The 21,895-nt window shown below is 44.6% G+C and overlaps 1 protein-coding gene across 1 annotated transcript; it reads right to left on the bottom strand.

Moving 5' to 3' along the window:
• Positions 1-428: 428 nt before the first annotated feature.
• LOC139309359 (uncharacterized) lies at positions 429-17,941 on the bottom strand. Its single transcript, XM_070933418.1, has 7 exons — positions 17,699-17,941; positions 16,531-16,842; positions 7,928-8,212; positions 4,637-4,850; positions 2,973-3,001; positions 2,269-2,333; positions 429-1,121 (listed from the first exon to the last, which is right to left on the bottom strand). The coding sequence occupies exons 1-7, from the start codon at positions 17,877-17,879 to the stop codon at positions 1,020-1,022; spliced, it is 1,188 nt and encodes a 395-aa protein (XP_070789519.1). The 5' UTR covers positions 17,880-17,941; the 3' UTR covers positions 429-1,019.
• Positions 17,942-21,895: the final 3,954 nt, after the last annotated feature.

Genomic DNA, 21,895 nt, shown 5'->3' with positions numbered 1-21,895 from the left:
AAACAAACAAACAAAAAAGGAAAAGAAAAGTCCAATTGCCATGATTCGACTCCAAGACAAGAGGAGAAAGCTTTTCTCTGTTTTGTTTTGGCTTTTGGCAAAAATGCCCTTGTTGTCTAAGGAAATCTCAAGAACTAGCTGTAGAGCTATTTTGGATATAGTTTGGATACATGTACATAAGGAGGTTTCTATTAACAGGCCCAGGGGTGGGTTTCCAATATTCTTACCACTGGTTTGTTGCACGTGTGTGCCTTCCGTGTACATGCCAGCCTTCCGCGCATGCGCTTTGCACGCACACCTTCCGCACATGCACCCGGCTTCGAAAACTTGGCTAAATAGGAAAGCATTACACTGGGGCGGATTCGCCTGAACCAGTCCGAACCAGCTGAATACCATCTCTGAACAGGTCCCAAGAAAGAAGCGGGTGATATTATCTCCTTGCACTTTGGTGTTGCTGCATGGACATAAATTTTGTTAGGCGTGCCAAAATGGATATTGTAGTTCTCAAGCTTGCTGTAACCCACCCTTCCAAAGGTAGTACTAATACTTTACTATGTCTTATAGCAATAGCGCTTAGGCTTATATATCGCTTTACAGTGCTTTTACAGCCCTCTCTAAGCAGTTTACAGAGTCAGCCTATTGCTCACCAAACAATCTGGGTCCTCATTTTACCCACCTCGGAAGGATGGAAGGCTGAATTCAACCTTGAGCCAGGTGAGATTTGAACTGCTGAATTGCAGGCAGCCGGCAGGCAGCAGAAGTAGCCTGCAGTACTGCACTCTAACCACTGTGCCACCGCGGCTCAACTATATCTTGTCCCACCCTTCTGCAAGGAAACATGTAGTCAAGGAACATGCTCGTTCAATACTTGGAGCTGGGAAAATCTGCTTGGTTCTGTGCCTGATGGGCTCTATACCCTGCTGTTAGAAGCAGAACCCAAGTGAAGCTTAACAGGTAACAATACAGTCAGGTAAAAGATGCAGACTTCAAGTGCATGTAGGAAGGGATGAAAGATGACATCAAACGATCACAGCATATACTGTGGCATTGTCTGGAGTCTGAACGGGGGGAGATTTTCCTTGGAGAAGTTGCAGCTGAGCATAATAAAGGGAAGCCGATCTCTGGAAAGGAAAGCAGCATTAGATAAATGGTTAGAATACTAATACTGACACTGATGATATTACCTAGTGGGGTAATGAAATGTCTGCGAGAAAGCAACAAAGCTCAGAAATCACCAAGGGGTCCCAACTTTCAACTCTAAGCTACAAATATTCTCGTTTATTGGTTAGACCTGTACACTTAAAATATAGGTGGGCCTCACATGATTTAACAACCAGTACGCCTAGTGCAGAACCAAAAATGTGAGTGCGTGCACACACAAGCGCTTCACTAGCGCATGCAACTTCTGCACTTGGGCGCAGCTTCAAATCCAAGGCAATTTCATGCACGTGGTTTCCAGCACACCTTCTCGGGCAGCCGCAGTGAGTAAAGAGGGCGAGGTGCGGAAATCAGCTGGGCTGCGTGGGCGGGGTGAGCGAGCCAGAGAGTGGATATAGGACAGTGATGGGTAACCTTTTTGCCGTCACGTGCCAAAATCGGAGGGAACACGGGGGGAGGGGTTGTGCACGTACGTGCCCACATCCATAATTCAATGCACACTTCGCTGTGCATGCGTGCGTGGCTCCCCCCCGCTTTTGGCACACGATGGCACAGTGGGCCCGGTAGGCCTGTTTTTTGCCCTCCCAAAGCTCCAGAGTCTTTCTTGGAGCCTTGGGAGGGCAAAAACAGTCTTCCCCACCCCCCCTGGAGGCCCTCCGGAGGCCGGAAACAGCCCGTTTCCCAACTTCCGGTGGGCCCGAAAGGCCCGAAAATCAGCTGGCCGGCACACGCATGCGCGCTGGAGCTGAGCTAGGGCAATGCTCACATGCCCACAGATATGGCTTCGCATGACACCTGTGGCACGCGTGCCATAGGTTCGCCATCACGGATATAGGATATAGGATGGGATAGGACCGGGGCGGGTGGATGGCCCCAGTCGGTGGTCGAAACTACTGTTTCGCCCAAACCGGTCTGAACCGGCAGCAGCCCACCTCTGACTTAAAAACAAATTTATCAGGCTGCAGCCCTCGGATATAAGTCAAGGAGTAACTGTACTGAAAAGATAATATTTGTGATGAGTTCAGTTATAGAAATATGGCATAACACTTTGAACTGCCCAGGTTTATTCTAACTGTACTGGGCTCCCAGGAACATCCCGCTGGTATTTACCTCATCCAAACTCTCTTGTTTGCCTATTTTCTCCTTTCTGATGGGATTTCTCGCGGAAGCAAAATCTTGAGGTTGTGGAGTCACAATGAGCAAGATACGAAAAAGGAAGAAATGAACATAGTGACAGGAGAATAAAATAACGGAAAAGATGGCAGTACAGATTTGGTCTAGAAAACTTCCAAGGTCTCTAGAGGTAGTCCTCGACTTACGACCACAATTGAGCCCAAAATTTATGCTGCTAAGCGAGAAATTTGTTAAGCGAATTTTGCCCCATTTTACAACATTTATTGAGTGAATCACTACAATTAAATTAGTAATACGGTTATTAAGTGAATCTGGCTTCCCCATTGACTTTGTTTGTTGGAAAGTCGCAAAAGGCAATCAGATGACCCTGCAACCGTCATAAATACGAGTCAGTTGTCAAGCATCCGAATGTAAATCACTTGACCATGGGAACACTGCACTGGTCATAAGTGTGAAAAACAGCACACAAGTCACTAAGTGAATTGCTGTAAGTCGAAGACTACCTGTATTAACTCAACTACTCTAGGACTGTAGGAAGGAGCAACAGGTAAGCTTCAGTTCATTTTGCAAATACTGAAAATGTTCCATTTAAAAACAAAACTATCACGGAAGGAGAGGGCTAGTCCAGAAATAATGCTTAAAAAGAATCAGTGAGAAAAACCTATCCGTTCACTCCTTACCTGTATGCTCCATTCTTTCACCAGTCGCCCTAGAAATTAAAAATAAATTAAAGTGGTGCTATATTATAATCATATGGCAAGTCCAGCTAAAATAGCATCCTTATCCTTATTAAACTCCTTTCTCAATAAGCAGACTTGGCAGCATTTCCTACCTTAGAAGCAGGGGGTTCACAGGGGTTCGGGAGAACCTCTAGTTAAGATTCTGTGCAGTTCAGAGAACCCCCAAATCCATTCCTGGCTGGCTCCACCCGCCCCACCCCTCCCAGGAATCCCCACATAGCCCGTTTTGGATGCAGGTAAGTGCAGGGTGCACGTGTAGGCTTGGGGAGGGTGAAAAATGGGCCTACTGGAAGTTCAAGAAGGCTCCAGAGGGCCTTTCGAGCCTGGGGAGGCCATTTTCGCCCTCCCAGAGACTCGGGGAAAGCGTCCGGAGCCCAGGGAGGGCAAAAACGTTCCGCCTGCCATGGTGCAGGAAGGCAACTAGGCCACGCCGACCATGGTCATGGGGTTTGCCGCCACCCATTGCCACCCATTGCCACCACCATGCGCCCCATTTTTGGCCTCTGTGCGCCCCATTTTCAGCCTGTTCTAGGCGGTGGGGATTGCCACCGCCGCCTATCACTGCCACCACCTCCATTCAGTGGTGATAGGCGGCAGCGGCGATGCCCGCCACCTGGAATGGGCCGAAAAAAGGATGCATGGAGGTCGAAAATGGGGCTCACGGAGGCTGAAAATGGGGCGCATGGTGGTGGTGATGGGTGGCGGCGGCGATCCTTGCAGCCTGGAACAGCTTATGGGCGGTATTCTGGGAGGCCGATCCAACCACCAATCAGCTACTTATGCTAAATCAGGCTGTGCTGAAACTGACCAGGCTGTTTGCTGTTTGCTGCAAGGAGGCAAATTTCTGGGAGGCAGAGGCCAAAAGGTAGGGGATGGCAGGTGGGCAGGGCTTCAGCAACATTTGCTCTATAGGACGCACAGACATTTCCACCCACTTTTTTTGGGTGGGGGGGAAGTGCGTCTTATCTTTTGCTGCTTCATAGTTGCCACATACTCCGGGAGTAGATAGACTGTCTTGCAGACATAACAACCAGCCTTCCCCTGGGAACCAAGGTCATCCCAACTGTCATCCCCAGGTGACAGTTGAAGGAGGCATGTCACATGACTCCAAGACACTGCAATAATTGTAAATACATGCCTGTTGCTAAGCTCTCAAATTTTGATGACAGGACCATGTTTAGTTAGGTTAGTTTAGTTTATTTGATTTGTATACCGCCCTACTCCTGAAGGACTCAGGGCAGTGAACAGCCACAAGATAAAAACACATAAATACAAAATTTAAAAACAGAATAAAACCGAATTAAACAATTTGGCCGAAGACAGATTTAAAAACACCCCAATAAATTAAAAACAAATTAAAATTTGCGTTTTAAAAGGGAAAAAGGGAAAACCATGGAGATACTGTGATGGTCATGAGTTTGAGGAGTGAGAAGTGTAAATCACTTTTTCTCAGTGCCTTTGTAAACTTCAGATGGTCACTAAATGAATGGTTGTAAATTGAGGATTACTTGTACAGTAGCCAAAATAGAGAGTGGAGTAATACTTGGTTGAAACAGCATCCCTTCCCTCCCATCAACGTTCTTCACAGAAGCACCTTGACCCACCTGTTTGAAAAATCTTTTTTCCAAAAATACAAGGTCACACTCAGGGCAGCTATGATCAGAGCCAGACCAGCTAACAGCAGCATCCAAATCCAGGTAGCAGTTCTATCCACAGCATGGTGTCTCTGCATAACTTCGGTCGTCTGAATGGTAGCGGGACTTGACCAATCAGATAATGCTGACCAGGTGGGCTGAGTAGAATCGATATATTCAGGAACTGTTGGGAGAGCGACAATGGAATAAAAAAAACATGATATATTGTCTATGGAGATTCTCAGTCATCCAGGTCATGGTTGCACCAAAGGTGCTTTTTTTTCAAGAGGCGACTGGACTTTCTGGTTTTTCTTTGAAGCTCCTTCAGCTCTGACTGGATGGTGGGGAATGGAAGGATTTATACTCCTTGCAGACAGGTGGACATTTGCATTCTTTTAGCAAGTCATTAAGGTCACCTGGAGGTTTATCTGTGTCTGTTCTGACCTAGGCTTCTGTAAGAGGTTAGCACCCACCCCTTTCCTGGAAGAGTGAAATATTTTAGGAAATATGAAAAAGGCAGAACATTATATTTCCCTGGATGAGAAATGGATAAGCATGTTTTGAAGCAGCTCCCATCTTCCTGCCCCTCCCACCCTTTGTCAATGGGCCATTAAGGCCTGGGCCAGTCTATTCTACCTAACAAAGATCTACCTCCTTCAGGCAGAGCCATAGTAGGAATTGCCCAAGATCCAACAAAGATAGGATTAGCCCTCTACACAATAGCAGCAGAAACTCACCACATGTGACCTGGGAAGCACATGTGACCATCAGCCAGCAAGGCTAGCTAAGACCCCCACCCCCTGGGAGTCTGACAACCAATTAGGATACTCTTTCGGGGCCCCAAGAAATGCAGAGCCAGAGAGAACATAAAAACCCGAAGATTTACTGTATCTGCCCCTTTTCTGTTCAGGAACTCAAGCCATGTGATCCTGTCCACCATTAAACCATCTTTCCAAGCAGTCTCCATGTTTCCAGTGTCTGTTTCCCCACTTGGAGCAAAATCCAGAAGGATGTTTCTTCAAACACTTCCTTAGAAATTAAACAGCACAAACTTAGTCCCGGCAAACCTCTTTAATTCATACGGCTGTAAATTACTTTCATTTACAATCCGCCAGTCTTGATAAAGAGTCTTTCAGGGGAAGGTTATCAACACCCACCTATCTCATGTGGAACGCTGCGAAAGAGCTAATTTCCATACGCAGGGCAAGGCCACACTTGGCACAGAGTCACAAACAAGTTTCAAATCTTGAATCAGCCAGATGAACTAATTGCTTCCTGCAAAAGCTCATGTCCTGTTTGCTTCTCTTCTATGTCGTATGGGAGGGGCCAATCATCTCCAAGCTTTACTCCCAAATTGACCCTGTTTCCTTAACTGTTCCTGTCTCCTGGCAGCTCTGCGCATCTGCACACTGGGAACAGGCTCACACTGTTCTTCTGCCTCGCTGATGTCAGACTCCAAAGATTCCAGAGGCAGCACATAACTACTCAGAGCCATCGTCTGAGCCTTCCCCAGACTCCAGAACTGGCCCACGTTCCTCCCCAACCTCCTCACTGTCTGAATCTGCTGCCAGCTCTGCTGGCCGCTGGAGGGCCACAACAGTGTCATCAGAGTCACCTGAGTGCAGTGGTAGGTTTCAAATTTTTTTACTACCGGCTTTGTGGGTGGGCATGGCATGGCTTGATGGCTTGGTGGGCATGGCAGGGGAAGGATACTTTAAAATCTCCATTCCATCCCCAATCCAGGGAAAGGTTACTGCAAAATCCCCATTCCCTCCCGATCAGATGGGACTTGGGAGGCAGAGAATAGATGGGGGCATGGCCAGTCAGAATTTTTACTACTGGTTCTCAGAAGTACTCAAAATTTCCGCTACCGGTTCTCCAGAACTGGTCAGAACCTGATGAAACCTACCTCTGCCTGAGTGGTGCAAATGAGTGTGGAGCCTTCTTGAAACTGCTGAAAGGACAGTGTTGTACATGATATATTATTTTTCAAGCACTGTGGCCTCTTTCCATCTTCTGACAGGGCTTCAGATTTTAAGGTGGTTTTCATTACAGGTGGTCCTCAACTTGCGACCACAATTGAGTCCAAACTTTATGTTGCAAAGTGAGAGATGTATTGAGTTTTGCCCCATTTCATGGCCTTTCTTGCTGCACTTGTTAAGTTAGTCACACAGTTGTTAAGTGAATCTGGCTTCCCCATTAGCTTTGCTTGTCAGAAGGTCGCAAAAGGTGATCACATGATCCTGGGACACTGCAACCGTCACAAATACGAGTCAGTTGCCAAGCGTCTCAATTGTGATCACATGACCATGGGGTTGCTGCAATGTTCGTACGTGTGAAAAACTCACTTTTTTGGGTGCCGATGTAACTTTGAATATACTACACAAATGTAAGTCGAGGACTACCTGTATCGAAACCAGATAGAGAAATGGACAGCGACAGTGGTGAAATCCAAATTTTTTTACTACCAGTTCTGTGGACGTGGCTTGCTGGGCGTGGTGTGGCTTGGTGGGCGTGGCAGGAGAAGGATACTGCAAAATCTCCATTCCCACCCCACTCCAAGGGAAGGATACTGCCTTGGTAGTACAAGGGTTTGAGGCACCCTGTTATTAAGCTGCTTAAGACCAGCTGCCTGCAATTACTGCAGGGTTCGAATCTCGCCAAGGCTCAAGGTTGACTCAGCCTTCCATCCTTTCTAAGGTAGGTGAAATGAGGACCCAGTTTGTGGGGGCAATAAGCTGACTTTGTATAAATATACAAAAGGATGAAGGCTATTGCTGAGCACATTGTAAGCCGCCCTGAGTCTTCGGAGAAGGGCGGCATATAAATCAAATTAAAAAAAAAAAATCCCCATTCCCTCCTCACTCCTGGGGAAGGATATTGCAAAATCTCCATTCCTACCCCACTCTGGGACCAGCCAGAGGTGGTATTTGCCGGTTCTGTGAACTACTCAAAATTTCCGCCACCGATTCTCCAAACTGCTTAAAATTTCTGCTACCGGTTCTCCAGAACCTGTCAGAACCTGCTGGATTTCACCCCTGGAAAGCGATGGTTCTCTAGAAGGAGTCTGAAGGACTGATTGTCTCTCTTCAATATCTGAAGGGGAAATCAAGTCTGGAGGACTTCAACTCCCAGAATTCCCCAGCCAGCAAAGAATTCTGGGAATTGAAGTCCTCCAGGCTTAAAGTTGCCAAGGTTGGGGACCCCTGCTTTAATGCACGCAAACCACCGTTAAAAGCAAACCATTTATCCCCAACTTACTTTCATCCGTCTCTCCAATGGGTGAACTCAAGCAAATTTCAGAACTCCATTCAGGATTGAAAATAGACTGGCACTCCCAGCGTCCCCATATCTTATCCCTGATGGGATGTAATAATACCGAAGAGCCCATGTTGCTTTTCTTAGCCCAACGGTGGTTGCCTAGTCGCTTGGAGTTCAACAGCCATCGGAAACTGTCCGTATTCTGGTTATTGCAAAGTTGGCATGTGAGCCGCAAATAGGAGATACTGAGCCAGTGGGAGGAGACCAAGATATTGTTGTGGCAGCCTGAAGAAAAACAAGGAAATACAGGTAAATGGCAGGATTAAGACTGGATTCTGCTTGCCAGTGTAGGAAGTTAGCACCCACCCCTTTCCTGGAAGAGTGAAATATTTTAGGAAATATGAAAAAGGCAGAATATTATATTTCCCTGGATGAGAAATGGAGAAGCATATTTTACAGACAAAGCAGCTCCCACCTTCCTGCCCCCACCCTTTGTCAATGGGCCATTAAGGCCTGGGCCAGTCTATTCTACATAACAAAGATCTGCCTCCTTCAGGCAGAGCCATAGTAGGAATTGCCAAAGATCCAGCAAAGATAGGATTAGCCCTCTACACAATAGCAGCAGAAACTCACCACATGTGACCTGGGAAGCACATGTGACCATCAGCCAGCAAGACCCCCACCCCCTGGGAGTCTGACAACCAATCAGAGTACTCTTTCTGGGCCCCAGGAAGTTCAAAGCCAGAGAGAGCATAAAACCTGAAAAACTCGCTGTATCTGCCCTTTTCTGTTCAGGAACTCAAGCCATGTGATCCTGTCCACCATTAAACCATCTTTCCAAGCAGTCTCCATGTTTCCAGTGTCTTTTTCCCCACTTGGAGCAGAACCTAGAAGGATGTTTCTTCCAACACCAGTAAGCATGAAGACCTTCAGTTCCTCATCAACAGAGTCACAGAAATATCTGAAAAATACGGCTTGAAGCTTAACACCTCAAAAACCAAGATCATGGTCGTCAGCCAACAACCCATTAATTTGCCATTGATAACTTCGGAAGGAATACCACTAGAAAAAGTTGAAAGGATCACGTACCTCGGTTCTAATTTACATGAAAGCTGGGACATGACCGCTGAAGTAAAGACAAGGATAGAGAAAGCTCGAACAGCATTCTTCAAAATGAAACAGGTCTTCTGCAGTCACGACATAAGATGAAAATCAGGCTTGTCAGATGCTACATCTTTTCTATCCTGCTCTACGGAGTAGAGAGTTGGTCTCTGACAGAAAGCCCCTTGAAGAGACTAGAAGCATTTGAAATGTGGATTTACAGATGGCTGTTACATATAAGATGGGTTGACAACATCAGAAATGAGGAGGTGATAAGCCACCTGGGAAAGCCAAGGGAAATCCTTAAAACCATAAAAAAGCAATAGCTAGAATATTTTGGACATGTGATGCGACACCCGGAAAAATACGGCATCCTTCACTTAATCCTCCAGGGAAAGATTGAAGGCAAACGAGATCCAGGCAGAAGAAGAACACCATGGCTTCGACAGTTTTGTCGAGTTTTGTTTCGACAAAACTCAGCAGCACTTTTTCGTGTGGCTGTTGATAAAAATAGGATTGCCAACAGGATTGCCAATGTCCGATGATGGATATGGCAGGAGGAGGAGGAGGAGGAGGAGGAGGAGGAGGAGGCTGGATTTGAAGGAATCCTAAGGCATGCTAGGAAATCAGGAATGCTTTGTCTCCCACAATAATCCCAACATAGAACTAAATCCTCTTTCTGGGGCCAGGGAGCATGTTTGATATTGTGGGAAGCTCCCTCCACTCCCAGAGAATGAAATATTTTAGGGAATAATAAAAGAGGCAGAATATTGTATTTCCCCAAAAGAGAAATGGAGAAAAATCTTAAAGGCAGAAAACAGCAGCCCCAGTCTTCCTGCCATAGGAAAACAGCTTCAAACTAAGAAGATTTAAGAGCCTGGCCTTTAGGAATGCAGATTTTGTATCCATTCAGAAAGACTGGGCCAATCTATTCAGAAACAAAATTCTTTCAGCGCCAGCTCCAATTGGAGCTGATGGGATTAAGAATTTACATCCCCCACCCAAATTCTAAAGACAGGACATGACCTTTAGGACACCGGTAGGATTAACCCACACCATTGAAATAGTAAATGACACAAGGCTTACTACGTTGCACAACCCCCTGGATCATCTCAATTACAAAACTTCTATAAAAATCCACCGACTCAGCCATTTTCTCAGCCACCCCAAAATTTGGTCTAGCTTGGTTTAGTGGTAAAAGCTCTTGACGAGAAACCAAGAGATTGTGACTTCTAGTCCCATGTTAAGCATGAAACCCAGCTGACTTTGGGCCAATCACTAAAAGGCTGTGAGTTCTAGGCCCGCCTTAGGCATGAAAACCAGCTGGCTGATTTTCAGCCAATCACCAGGAGGCTGTGAGGTCTAGTCCCTCCTTAGACACAAAAATCAGTTCAGTGACTTTGGCCCAGTTGCTCATTCTCTCAGCCCAACGCACCTCACAGGGTTTTTGTTTTGAGGAAAATAGGAGGTAGAAGGAAGGAGTATTAGATATGTTGGCCACCTTGAGATATTAATAAAAAAATAATAAAGGTGGGATAAAAATAAAACCAAACATTTTTAAAAATACGAGATGTTTACCAGACATTTTTCAGATGCTAGCAAATTTTCTGCACATCCCAACTCATCCTTTGAGAAATGTGTGAGCATCATTCCAAGCAAAGGACTAGAATCCCTTGGCCAATTTTATTTTCAAAGAATGTGTTGGGTTTGAGGTAGAAAGGAAGAGAGTCCTAAAGACAGGCTTTGCAGCGAATCATCTTGATTTTATTTTTTAAAAATTAAATAGAATTAGACGAGGAAGAGAACCTGGAAGGCCTGAATGAGTGATAATCAACATCTTTTATGAATTTAGAATGTTTCATAGCAAAGTATGCAAATGAGAAGCTGATTAAATTACTGAAAATAGGGACGGCATCATGTGAGCCCTACATTCTCAGATATTTTCATCTTCTCAAAGTGGTTAGATCTTTGATCAAAGGATCTGAGAAAGCAACATTCCATGAAAAATGGAGATAATTTACTGCACCATTTTTTGGATCTTTTCATTTGGGTCTGGGGTGAAAAGCAAACCTCATCTCTAGGGGGACGCATGCCCATCTTCACGAAATTAACTGTCAGAGAAACATTTCTGTAATTATTTGAGGAATCTATTGCTTTTAACATTCTCCCACTTGCTGAAGCCTTTTCCTTCTGCTGCTGCTGATCCATCTGGGGAAATGAAACCGTGAGACAGAGCTAGAAATAACACGAATCTCCAGACAGAATTTGGTTGATGGACACAGAATCAATTTTCCCCAAATGAAAAAAGGGAAATTGTGGTAACAGTTGGGATGGGACATAAAAAGAGACGACTTCTATGAAGTCCAAATCAGACAAGAGGGAAACTCCTAAGCCTGTGACCAAATTTGGTGGCAAACCACCTTCCCTTCCCTTCCCCTTCCCTTAATATTAGTTATTAAAATTCTGGTATGTTTAAGACTTTGCTTAAGACAATTAAGATTCTGGTACCTTTTAATCTATTTTACCAAAAATAAAAGACTTCTCTCTAAAAAAATTGACCCCAACTTCCAAACTCTCTTCGGCTGGTGATGTCATCATACTATTTCTATCCTCCCTATGGCTTTGGAGATCAAGCCTCAATCATTATGGGAAAAAGTCTATGTGGTCCTAGAAATAAAAAAATGAGTTGATGACATATAATCAATCAATCAATCAAAAGTACACATTTGACAATCTGCTTCTTCCGTTATCCCACTGCATTTTGGACCAATGAAGGCTTCAGAGTCATCTCCAAAGGCAAACTACCATGTAGCATTCAGGTTATAGCATTCATGAAGTAATGAAAGTCTGAGCAGTTGCTTCCAGTGGATTTTATGAAGGAAAATCTTTCTGAGACCTTCAGCAAGTGGGATTGCTTTCTCTCACAACAAGACTGATAGCTTGCAACATGCATTGGTCAGTTAAACCAGGAGTGAAATTCAGCAGGTTCTGACAGGTTCTGGAGAACTGGTAGCAGAAATTTTGAGTAGTTCGGAGAACCAGCAAATATCACCTCTGGCTGGCCCCAGAGTGAGGAGGGAATGGGGATTTTGCAGTATCCTTCCCCCAGGAGTGGGGAGGGAATGAGAGCTTGCAGTATCCTTCTCCTGCTATGCCCACCAAGCCACACCCACCAAGCCACACCACACCCACCAAACCACACTCACAGAACCGGTAGAAAAAAAAATTGGATTTCACCACTGAGTTAAATTATGCGGCCTATCTCCCTTCACATTTGCAGGAATCAATATCCTTGACCCCCTCTCCATCAACCCAAGTTACATATTTGATTTTCCACCTTGAAAAGCTGTAATGATTCTCCATTCCTCCAAAGAAAAAATGTTGCAGAATTTGGAGACAAATTCTGGAAAAAAACACACTGCCCATGATATTAATCGTAGTTATATCTTTAGCTCTTCTTTTATTAATTACAGGTCTATATATATAAGCAGGTCAACTTAATTTTACTAGACTGTGCTGGAAAGCCTCCCCTGCAGTCATGACCCATATAAAAATATCTTAACCAGCTGTACATTTTTTTAAAAAAAATTCCTATAGGCTCCAATGGAAACTTTTTTATATATAAACCTCTTAGCAACACATAAGATTGTGCAGTTGCGTCCTAAATGGTAATGATGGGCTGTATGCTAAAATAAAGCCAGGCCATGACACACACTTGAAATTAAATCAGTAAGACTGTAATTGTGGAGTGTGTCTGGCAAAAATAAAGAATGCTTATCTATGGGACATATGCATATGTAAATCTTGTAACAATTCTGGGTAACAAGAGTTAGACAACTTGCAGGCCTCAGCTAAAAATTAGGAATACAGATGGCCTGCAGCCAATAAAATGTGTATTAGATAACTCCTGAGGCATTCATTAGCCAAGGCTTAGGAATAGGGACAGCTAGAGACCAATAGAACAAATTATAGAATTATTACTAAAATGTTTATTAGATGATATTTCTTATTATCTCACCTTGTCCTGCCTTCTCTTTTAGTGAAAATGTATAAAGCTTTCTTAATCCTTTGTTCTTGGCTCTCTTGGCATTTTGGCCAGGTGCCCTTTTCCTTAGAGTACTCCAATAAAAAGCAATCAGAAAACCTGTACCTAGTGTCTGGCGTCCATCATTGGCTTTGGCACCAGGCTCAGACCTGAATTGGGCACAACAGTAAGTGTAGTAAGTAGTTTGTCCTTGAGAATTCTTTTTTAAGTGTTAGAATGTAAGTGCCCAATTATTGGAGACTTTCAAATAAAGATAGGATAGCCTTTTATCTGGGATAAATTTATAATTCCTGTCTTAGACAGAAAGCTTGCCTGAAAGACCAGCCTTGCCAAAGCTATGATTTGATGTGATTCTAGATATCCTAAACCCCGGATAGCTGTCAACAGACTTCATGATGGTGCACACAGAGCTTTTACATAGAAATTGAAGCACATTTGTTCAAAGTGCTTCCCCAGTGTGCTAGTTAGTGTCAAAAACCCAAGTAAGTCTTACCCAAGTAAGACTTGATTTTATTTTTTTCTCCTTAGACAGGATATGCTTTGGCATGGAGCACCATCAAAGAAACAAGTACAGATAGTCCAGTGGTGGAATTCAAATTTTTTTACTACCAGTTCTGTGGGCGTGGTTTGGTGGGCATGGTGTGGCTTGGTGGGCGTGGCAGGGGAAGGATACTGCAAAATCTCCATTTTCACCCCACACCAGGGGATGGATACTGCAAAATCTCCATTCCCTCCCCCCTCCATGGGATGGATATTGCAAAATCTCCATTCCCACCCAGTGGTGGGATTCAAATTTTTTCACTACTGGTTCTGTGGGTGTGGCATGGCTTGGTGGGCATGGCAGGGGAAGGATACTGTAAAATCTCCATTCCCACCCCACTCCAAGGGAAGGATACTGTAAAATCTCCATTCCCTCTCCAATCCAGGGGAAGGTTACTGCAGAATCCCCATTTCCTCCCGATCAGCTGGGACTCGGGAGGCAGAGAATAGATGGGGGTGGGGCCAGTCCGAGGTGATATTTAGCGGTTCTCCGAACTACTCAAAATTTCCATTACCGGTTCTCCAGAACCTGCTGAATTTCACCCCTGAGATAGTCCTTGACTTACAGCAGTTTGTTTAGTGACCATTCAAAGTTACAACGGCACTGAAAAAACTGACAATTTTTCACACTTATGACCATTTCAGCATCCCCATGGTTACATGATCAAAATTCAGACGCTTGGCAACTGACTCATATTTATGACGGTTCCAGTGTCCCGGGGTCATGTGATCAACTTTTGCAACCTTATAATAAGCAAAGTCAATGGGGAAGCCACATGCCCTTAACAACTGTGATACTAACTTAAGAGCTGCAGTGATTCATTTAACAATTGAGGCAAGGAAGATCGAAAAATGAGACAAAACTCACTTAACAGATGTTTCGCTTAGCAACAAAAAAGAAGAGTCGGGGTCAAATTATTCCCCAAAGCACCTAAAGGCAGGATAAGAAGCCATGGATGGAAACGAATCAAGGAGTGAAGCAACCTAGAACTAAGGAGAAATTTCCTGACAGTGAGAACAATTAATTAGTGGAACAGCTTGCCTCAAAAAGGTCATGGGTGCTCCATCACTGAAGGTTTTTAAAGACTGGACAGTTACTTATCTGAAATAGTATAGGTCAGTGAGGGCTAACCTTTTTGCTGTCGCGTGCCAAAAGCGGGGAGGGGGGGAACGCGGGGGGGTTGTGCGCACATGTGCCCACACCCATAATTCAATGCATCCCCTCACCCCCACCACGCACGCGTGCGCGACCCCCCACACTCCCCCCGCTTTTGGCATGTGACGGCAAAATGGTGGGCGCCAATAGGCCTGTTTTTCACACTCCCCAGGCTCCAGAGGCTTTCTTGGAGCCTGGAGAGGGTGAAAACGGTCTCCCCCACCCCCCAAAGCCCCCTGGAGGCTGGAAACGGCCCGTTTCCTGACTTCTGGTGGGCCTGGAAGGCCCAAAAATCAGTTGGCTGATGCATGCTGGAGCTGAGCTAGGGCAATGCTCGCGTGCCCACAGATATGGCTCTGCATGCCACAGGTTTGCCATCACGAGAATAGGTTCTTCTGCTTGAGCAGGGGGCTGGACTAGAAGACCTCCAAGGTCCCTTCCAGTTTCTATATTCTATTCTAATTGTGCTCCTAAGTCAAGGATAACCTGTACAATCAAAAATCCAATTCAAATAATTCCACTCAATACAATTCAATCCAATCAATTTAATTCAATTTCAACCTCATCTTCTTACTACAGGTAGTCCTCAACCTACAACCATTTGCTTAATGACCGTTCAAAGTTACAACAGGACTGAAAAATCTGACATGCGAGTTTTTCACATTTATGACCATTGCAGCATCCCCAACTGTCAACTGGTTTATATTTATGATGATTGCAGTGTCCCGAGGTCATGTGATCACCTTTTGCGAACTTCTGTCAAGCAAAGTCAATGGGAAAGCCAGATTTACTTAAGAATGGTGTTACTAATTGAACATCTGAAGTATTTAACTGTGGCAAGCAAGGCTGTAAACTGGAGCAAAACTCACTTAACAAATCACTTAATAACAGAAAATTTGGACTCAAAATTTGGGTCATAAATCAAGAATTACCTGTACCAGGAATGATATGGTTAATAGTTCATGCCTGAAAAGTTATACAGTAAAATAGAGTAGAGTAGAGTAGAGTAGAGTAGAGTAGAGTAGAATAGAATAGAATAGAATAGAATAGAATAGAATAGAATAGAATAGAATAGAATAGGAGTAACAGAGTTGGAAGGGACCTTGGAGGTCTTCTAGTCCAACCCCTTGCTTAGGCAGGAAACCCTACACCATTTCAGACAAATGATTATCCAACATCTTCTTAAAAACTTCCAGTGTTGGAGCATTCACAACTTCTGGAGGCAAGTTGTTCCACTGATTAATTGTTCTAACTGTCAGGAAATTTCTCCTCAGTTCTAAGTTGCTTCTCTCCTTGATTAGTTTCCACCCATTGCTTCTTGTCCTACCCTCAGGTGCTTTGGAGAATAGTTTGACTCCCTTTTCTGTGTGGCAGCCCCTGAGATATTGAAATACTATTATGTCTCCCCTAGTCCTTCTCTTCATTAAAATAGACATAGCCAATTCCTGCAACCGTTCTTCATATGTTTTAGCCTCCAGTCCCCTAATCATTTTTGTTGCTCTTCTCTGCACTTATTCTAGAGTCTCAACATCTTTTTTACATCGTGGTGACCAAAACTGAAATGCAGGTATTCCAAGTGTGGCCTTACCAAGGCATTATAAAGTGGTAGTAACACTTCATGTGATCTTGATTCTATCCCTCTGTTTATGCAGCCTAGAAATGTGTTGCCTTTTTTGATGGTTGTATCGCATGGTTCGCTCACATTAAATATATTGACTCTTAGGGAAAAGTAATATTTTGAATGCACTCATGCAAACATACCTGTGGTCACCTCCAGGATGGTGTGTGTTTCTGAACCATTGGATAAGCGACAGATGTAAATCCCCGAATCACTCATGACGAGGTTCTTAAGGATTAGTAATTGTGGAGGCTGGTAAACCAGGCGCTGGTCGAACCGAAGAGGAATTACTTCATTCCTGGCGGGATTCCAGTTTATTTCCACTCTTTCTGTGCTGGTGTTCGCACATTTGGGATTCAGAGGGAGCCAAAACAAATGTGTTTGATAGCCCACCTCTTCACAGGGAATGGAGGCCTCCTCCCCAGGTTCATGAATGAGCTTTTTCACCAAGATGGCTGATGGAGAAGACAAGTCGATGTTAACCACCTCTTCGGCCAAAGACTACTTCCCATCCTACCTTTAAAAATCCCACTCGCAAGGAACCATTTTGATGCTGTTTTTAAGCAGTTTTTGATCAACCTCGTGGTGCCCAGATGTAGTGGGCCACACACTTCCCATCATCCCCAATTAGCTCAGGATAATGGGCATTGTAATTTGTCTTGTGGAGAGGATTCTTTTTTTAAAAAAAACAAGTTTTATTACATTTTTATTTTACATACATATTTTATGAACAGACTATTGACCGGGTCACATCTTGTGCAATTTATAACATAGTTATGTATTGATTTTTATAATCTATTCCAATCTTCTTTTTTTGTTTTTTCCACATACAATTTACATATTTCAATTTCTGCCATAATACTCTTTTCCCCCTACTTTTTAATCTTATCTTAATCTCTTCTTAATATATAATATATAAACAATATCACCATCCACCTTTCAAATCCTAATTTCTTAGCATCGCTTCAATTAATTATCTTATTTCTCCATTTATAACATATGTTTCTCAAAATCCCCAGCACATTTTTTGACTATAAACAATATATTTCATCTTATTCAATTCTTACATTGAAACCCTTTAATTGAATTGAATTGTGGAGAGGATTCTGAGGCACCTTTAGAGTTATTATTCTTGCTCTTTTTTTTTCAGCATCCGACTCTCCTGCAGAAGTTAGTAACCCTTGAGCAAACAGGCTTATCTTTCATGTAAGGAAATCCTAAACGTGCACCCACACCAAATTTGACTTCCCATTTAGACCCACAAACAAAAGAGGGGGGATCACTAAAAATAAGACAAGTCTTTCCCCTCACCATATTTGTTCACTTCCAAGATCCAAGATGACCCCTCGGTAGCTTCATTACCTTGTCCTTTCCTCAGGAGAATTATTTCCACCAATACATTCAGGAGAGAAAACTTCATATTTGCACCTCGTTTGGATGTTTGGCAATGCCTTTTACCATCATTAATTCCACTCAAGAAGGAGGGAAGCATTTTTGAATAAGTGGCCAAAATTAGCCCTTTGAAAAGGTTATCGCTTCTTGGTGGCAGTTTGGTTTTCCTCTTGTGAGTCAAAGGAGGAACACACAATTTTTTAATCATCTCCAGCCAGCCACGGTGTGGTTTCAGCCTTGCGGGTGGAGAAGGCCAGGCTGTCTCAACTTGTTTTTGTTCATGTTCATGTCACACCAAGGCAGCAACAGTAACAGAGTTGGAAGGGACCTTGGAGGTCATTTAGTCCAACCCCCTGCTCACGCAGGAGACCTGTACTAAAGATTCAAACTGCCAAACTGCTGACCTTTCTGATCGACAAGCTCAGTGTCTTAGCCACTGAACCACCTAGTCAGGCTGATGGAAACCAAGGAGGAACCTTGCCAGAGACCCATAATTTACCTATCGCCTTAAAATACAACCGATATTTCTGAAAACAACACAAAACGAAGCAAAAACAACAACAGAAAAAAACAGGCATCAGCTCAGGGAATTAGCAATACTCATTTCATGATTGCTAATTTTAATGAAAATTCTTCGTAGAATCATGGAACCAGGAAGCTGGAGGCATCTTGGAAGTCTTATAATCCAAGGGTGTCAAACTTCATTTCATTGAGGGCCGCATCAGGGTTGTGTTTGACTTTGGGGGACCGGGGTGGGTGTGGCCAGGGTAGGCGTGGCCAGCTCGACGTCACTTGTGTCGGGGCCAAGTGCTAAGGTAGGACTTCCCTCAGACCCTCCCTCCCTCATTATAATCTATTTCCTTCCTTTTCTTTTTCCTTCCCTCGTCCTTCTCCTTTCTTCTTCCTTCCCCTCTTTCCTTATTTTTCCTTCCTTGCTATCTTTCCATCTTTCCTTATTTATTTTTCCTCTTTCCCTTTCTCCTTTCCTGTCCCTTCTTACATGCTCAAATACAAAAGGGGAAACATTGTGAGCGCAACATTTTGTTTTGGTTTTAGTTGGTTTTGATAGCCCCCTGGCAGCAAAAATGGAGCTTGGGAGGGATGTGCATGGTGCCCGGGCGCCATTTTTGGCCATGATAGCCCCCTGCAGCCCTCGGGGGGGGGGCAGTTCTGTTTCCGCTGACAGAGGCACTGTGGACCAGATCTAAACACCCCGTGGGCCAGATACGGCCAGTGGTGGTCTGCAACCGGTTTAACAACCGGTTCGGCGAGTGCGTGTCTAAAGCACTTGAATGTAGCATTCAAGATACAGCAATTTGAAGCTCAGCTGCTTACCTTCTAAGGCAGCCCGGTAAGTAGAACAGCGAAGGTGCGGAAATTAGCTGTGCCGTGTGAATCAGCTGAGCCAGAAAGAAGGAAATATAGGACAAGGTAGGGCGGGGGCACGGGGGCGGTGTCACTGCATTTTTTGTGTTTGCCAGCTGTGCTCCCATTCTAAGACTTATGGTAGACTGATCTGAGCACCTTATCTCTAAACTACTGTGTATGTCCACGTTCTTTCTCTTCTTCTAACTTCTTTGTTCGTCTGCCAGAACTTCTGCCGGCAAGGCAGGGAAGTTTGCCAAGATGTAATTAATAGCTAGTAAGATTGTTTTTACTTCTATAATAAAATGTGTTTTATTAGAATGTATCTCGGGTTTATTTTCTTAAAGTATACTTCAAGGAAAAGCCACGATCCGTCTCTAGTTAAGTGCAATTACCCCAAGGGGGGAACGGGATTAATTGCCACCCTGACACGTGGTAGCAGAAGGATGGCTTGGATTGATTTATGGCTTTTTCCTTGCTTGTTACTTTGATGATAAGTGTCTAGCCTAATTAGACAGATGATTAATTTAGCAACTGCGGAACGCTAATTTAATTACTGCTAAGATGCCAAAAAAGAAGAAAAAAGGGAAAATGAAACTCAGAGCATTCTCTACAAGTGATTTGCTTCTCTCCGACGAAGAAGAGGCAGAAAGAAGGTTTTCAAATTTCCAGCCGCTCGCTTCAGCCACCCGGCTAGAAGGAGCCGTGGGAGGAGTAGAAGAAACGGATGAAATGCTCTTAAAGAGGCTTCAGGAGGAAGAGGACAGAAAAGCTGCTTTTGAAGGCGACGTGCTGCAACTGAGGTCAGTGACGTCCCCTTCTGATTATGCATGCTCTCAAACAATTCCTGCAGAAGCCCAAAGTTTTGAAAGGCTTGGTGCAAAGCCAAAAATTCTACAAATGCCTGAGCATTTTTCCTCCCACACACAGAGAGAAGTAATCTATTATTCTTCTCGCAGCATTAAGCTCATCCAGCATGAGCAAGCTATGAAAAGCTATCATGGTCAAATAGAATTTTTTGAACGTGAGCCATACCAGGCAAAAATGGTTTTATCTATGCTCGAGCCAGATAAGAGAGAGTCTCGTGTTTTTCAAACCACTAAAACCTCCATCTTGCCTTCTTCTCCGAAGCCTAAGACACATCCCCTAGAGCTGTGATGGCAAACCTATGGCATGTGTGCCACAGGTGGCACGTGGAGCCATATTAGTGGGCACGCCAGCTCAGCTCTGGGGCGCATGCGTGCGCCGGCCAGCTGATTTTCGGGCCTTCTGGGCCCACCAGAAGTAGGGAAACAGGCTGTTTCCTGCCTCTGGAGGGCCTGTGAGGGGTGGGGAAGGCCCGTTTTTCTTTCTTACCTGACTCCAGATCCTCTCTGTGTATCTGGGAATGGCGAAAACAGACTCCTAGAGAGGCTCCTAGAGACTCTTGGAGAGGCTCCTAGAGACTCCTAGAGAGGTTCTGGAGGCCGGGGACAGCAAAAAATGTCACTTCCTGTCCACCAGGAGTTGGGAAATGGGCCCTTTCAGCCTCCGTAGGGCCTCCAAGAGAGTGGGAAAGGCTGTTTTCGGCGTTCCCAGATACACAGAGAGGATTTGGAACTAGGTAAGAAAGAAAAACGGGCCTACCAGGCCATCATGTGCCAGGAGTGGGGGGGGGGGGGAGGGGGGAGAGGGTTGTGCACACATGTGCGTGGGCACGTGCGTGCGCGACCCTCCCCTGCCCCCCCTCTCCTGGCACGCGATGGCAAAAAGGTTGGCCATCACTGCCCTAGAGGATATTGTGTCAGGCAAATCAGAACAGAGAGCTGTGTACACGTCACAATTGTCACATGACGTTCTCTCTTCTCAAATTACACATCATGCCACGAAGGCAGGAAAGTTAACTGAGCAGCCTAAAACTAAAGTTGCAGCACCATCTGCTGGCAAAAGTAATTTACAAGATAAAGCTGAAATGCATCGCACTTTGCAAGAACAATTACAAGTATTGCATAAGATTTTATCAAACATGACCCTATCTCACTCAGATATTCAGACTGCAATGCCACAAGTGTCTCCGCAGGCCCAATCTTCAGCACCCCCTGGTGGTGCTGGTGTCCTTTTAGATGGAGCACAACAACGCTTAATGCAGCAAAGGCAAATGACTGCGTCTCCAGCAGCCCATGTTAATATTGCAGCTCAAATGCAACAGCTCCAAGCTCAAACACAAGTGGCAGCTGGAGCACAGCAAATTCCAATACAGCAGCCACATTTTCAAGTGCATGCACAAGTGCATGCACAAGTGCCTCCAGCCGTACAACCAGGACCAGCTCCTGGTCCACCTCCAGCGGCACAACCAGGGCCATTTTTTGGTCTACAACAAGCACAACAAGTATTTTTACCGGCACATCCAGCATACCAAATGCGTGTTCCTCAACAGACATCTTCTGTTGTTCCACTAGCTGGTGAGTCGAAATTAAAGCAACCAGGACAAAATTATAAGGCCTGGGTCAGTGAGATTGGATTGTTACTTTGTAGAGAAGGCACCCACTATATGGTCTTTAATCCTCCTGCCCAGCCATGGACTCCTGCAATAAGAGACTTAGAGACTAAAGCTTGCACAACATTATTGATATCCATGGATACTGAATTGCAGGTTACCTTTCCGCCTGATGCAACAGCCCAACAAATTTGGGTCCAATTGGAAAATTGCTACAGGCCTGTTTCAATTGAATCTTCATGTTTGCTCATGTCTGAGTTCCATGGTTCAAGATT

This window comes from Pituophis catenifer, unplaced genomic scaffold (assembly GCF_029215685.1).
Source record: "Pituophis catenifer annectens isolate HBS135680 unplaced genomic scaffold, rPitCat1.0.hap2 SCAF_2, whole genome shotgun sequence".
Taxonomy (NCBI): Eukaryota; Metazoa; Chordata; class Lepidosauria; order Squamata; family Colubridae; genus Pituophis; species Pituophis catenifer.
This window is presented reverse-complemented; position numbering and strand designations above follow the sequence as displayed.

Excerpts from the sequence above, each read along its gene's own strand:
- LOC139309359 (XM_070933418.1), bottom strand. The coding sequence starts at position 17,879 with ATGCTTCCCTCCTTCTTGAGTGGAATTAATGATGGTAAAAGGCATTGC. Across the intron at positions 8,213-16,530 it reads CATCCTGGAGGTGACCACAG|GCTGCCACAACAATATCTTG; the intron begins GTATGTTTGCAT and ends GTTTTTCTTCAG. Across the intron at positions 1,122-2,268 it reads AACAAGAGAGTTTGGATGAG|AGATCGGCTTCCCTTTATTA; the intron begins GTAAATACCAGC and ends TTTCCTTTCCAG.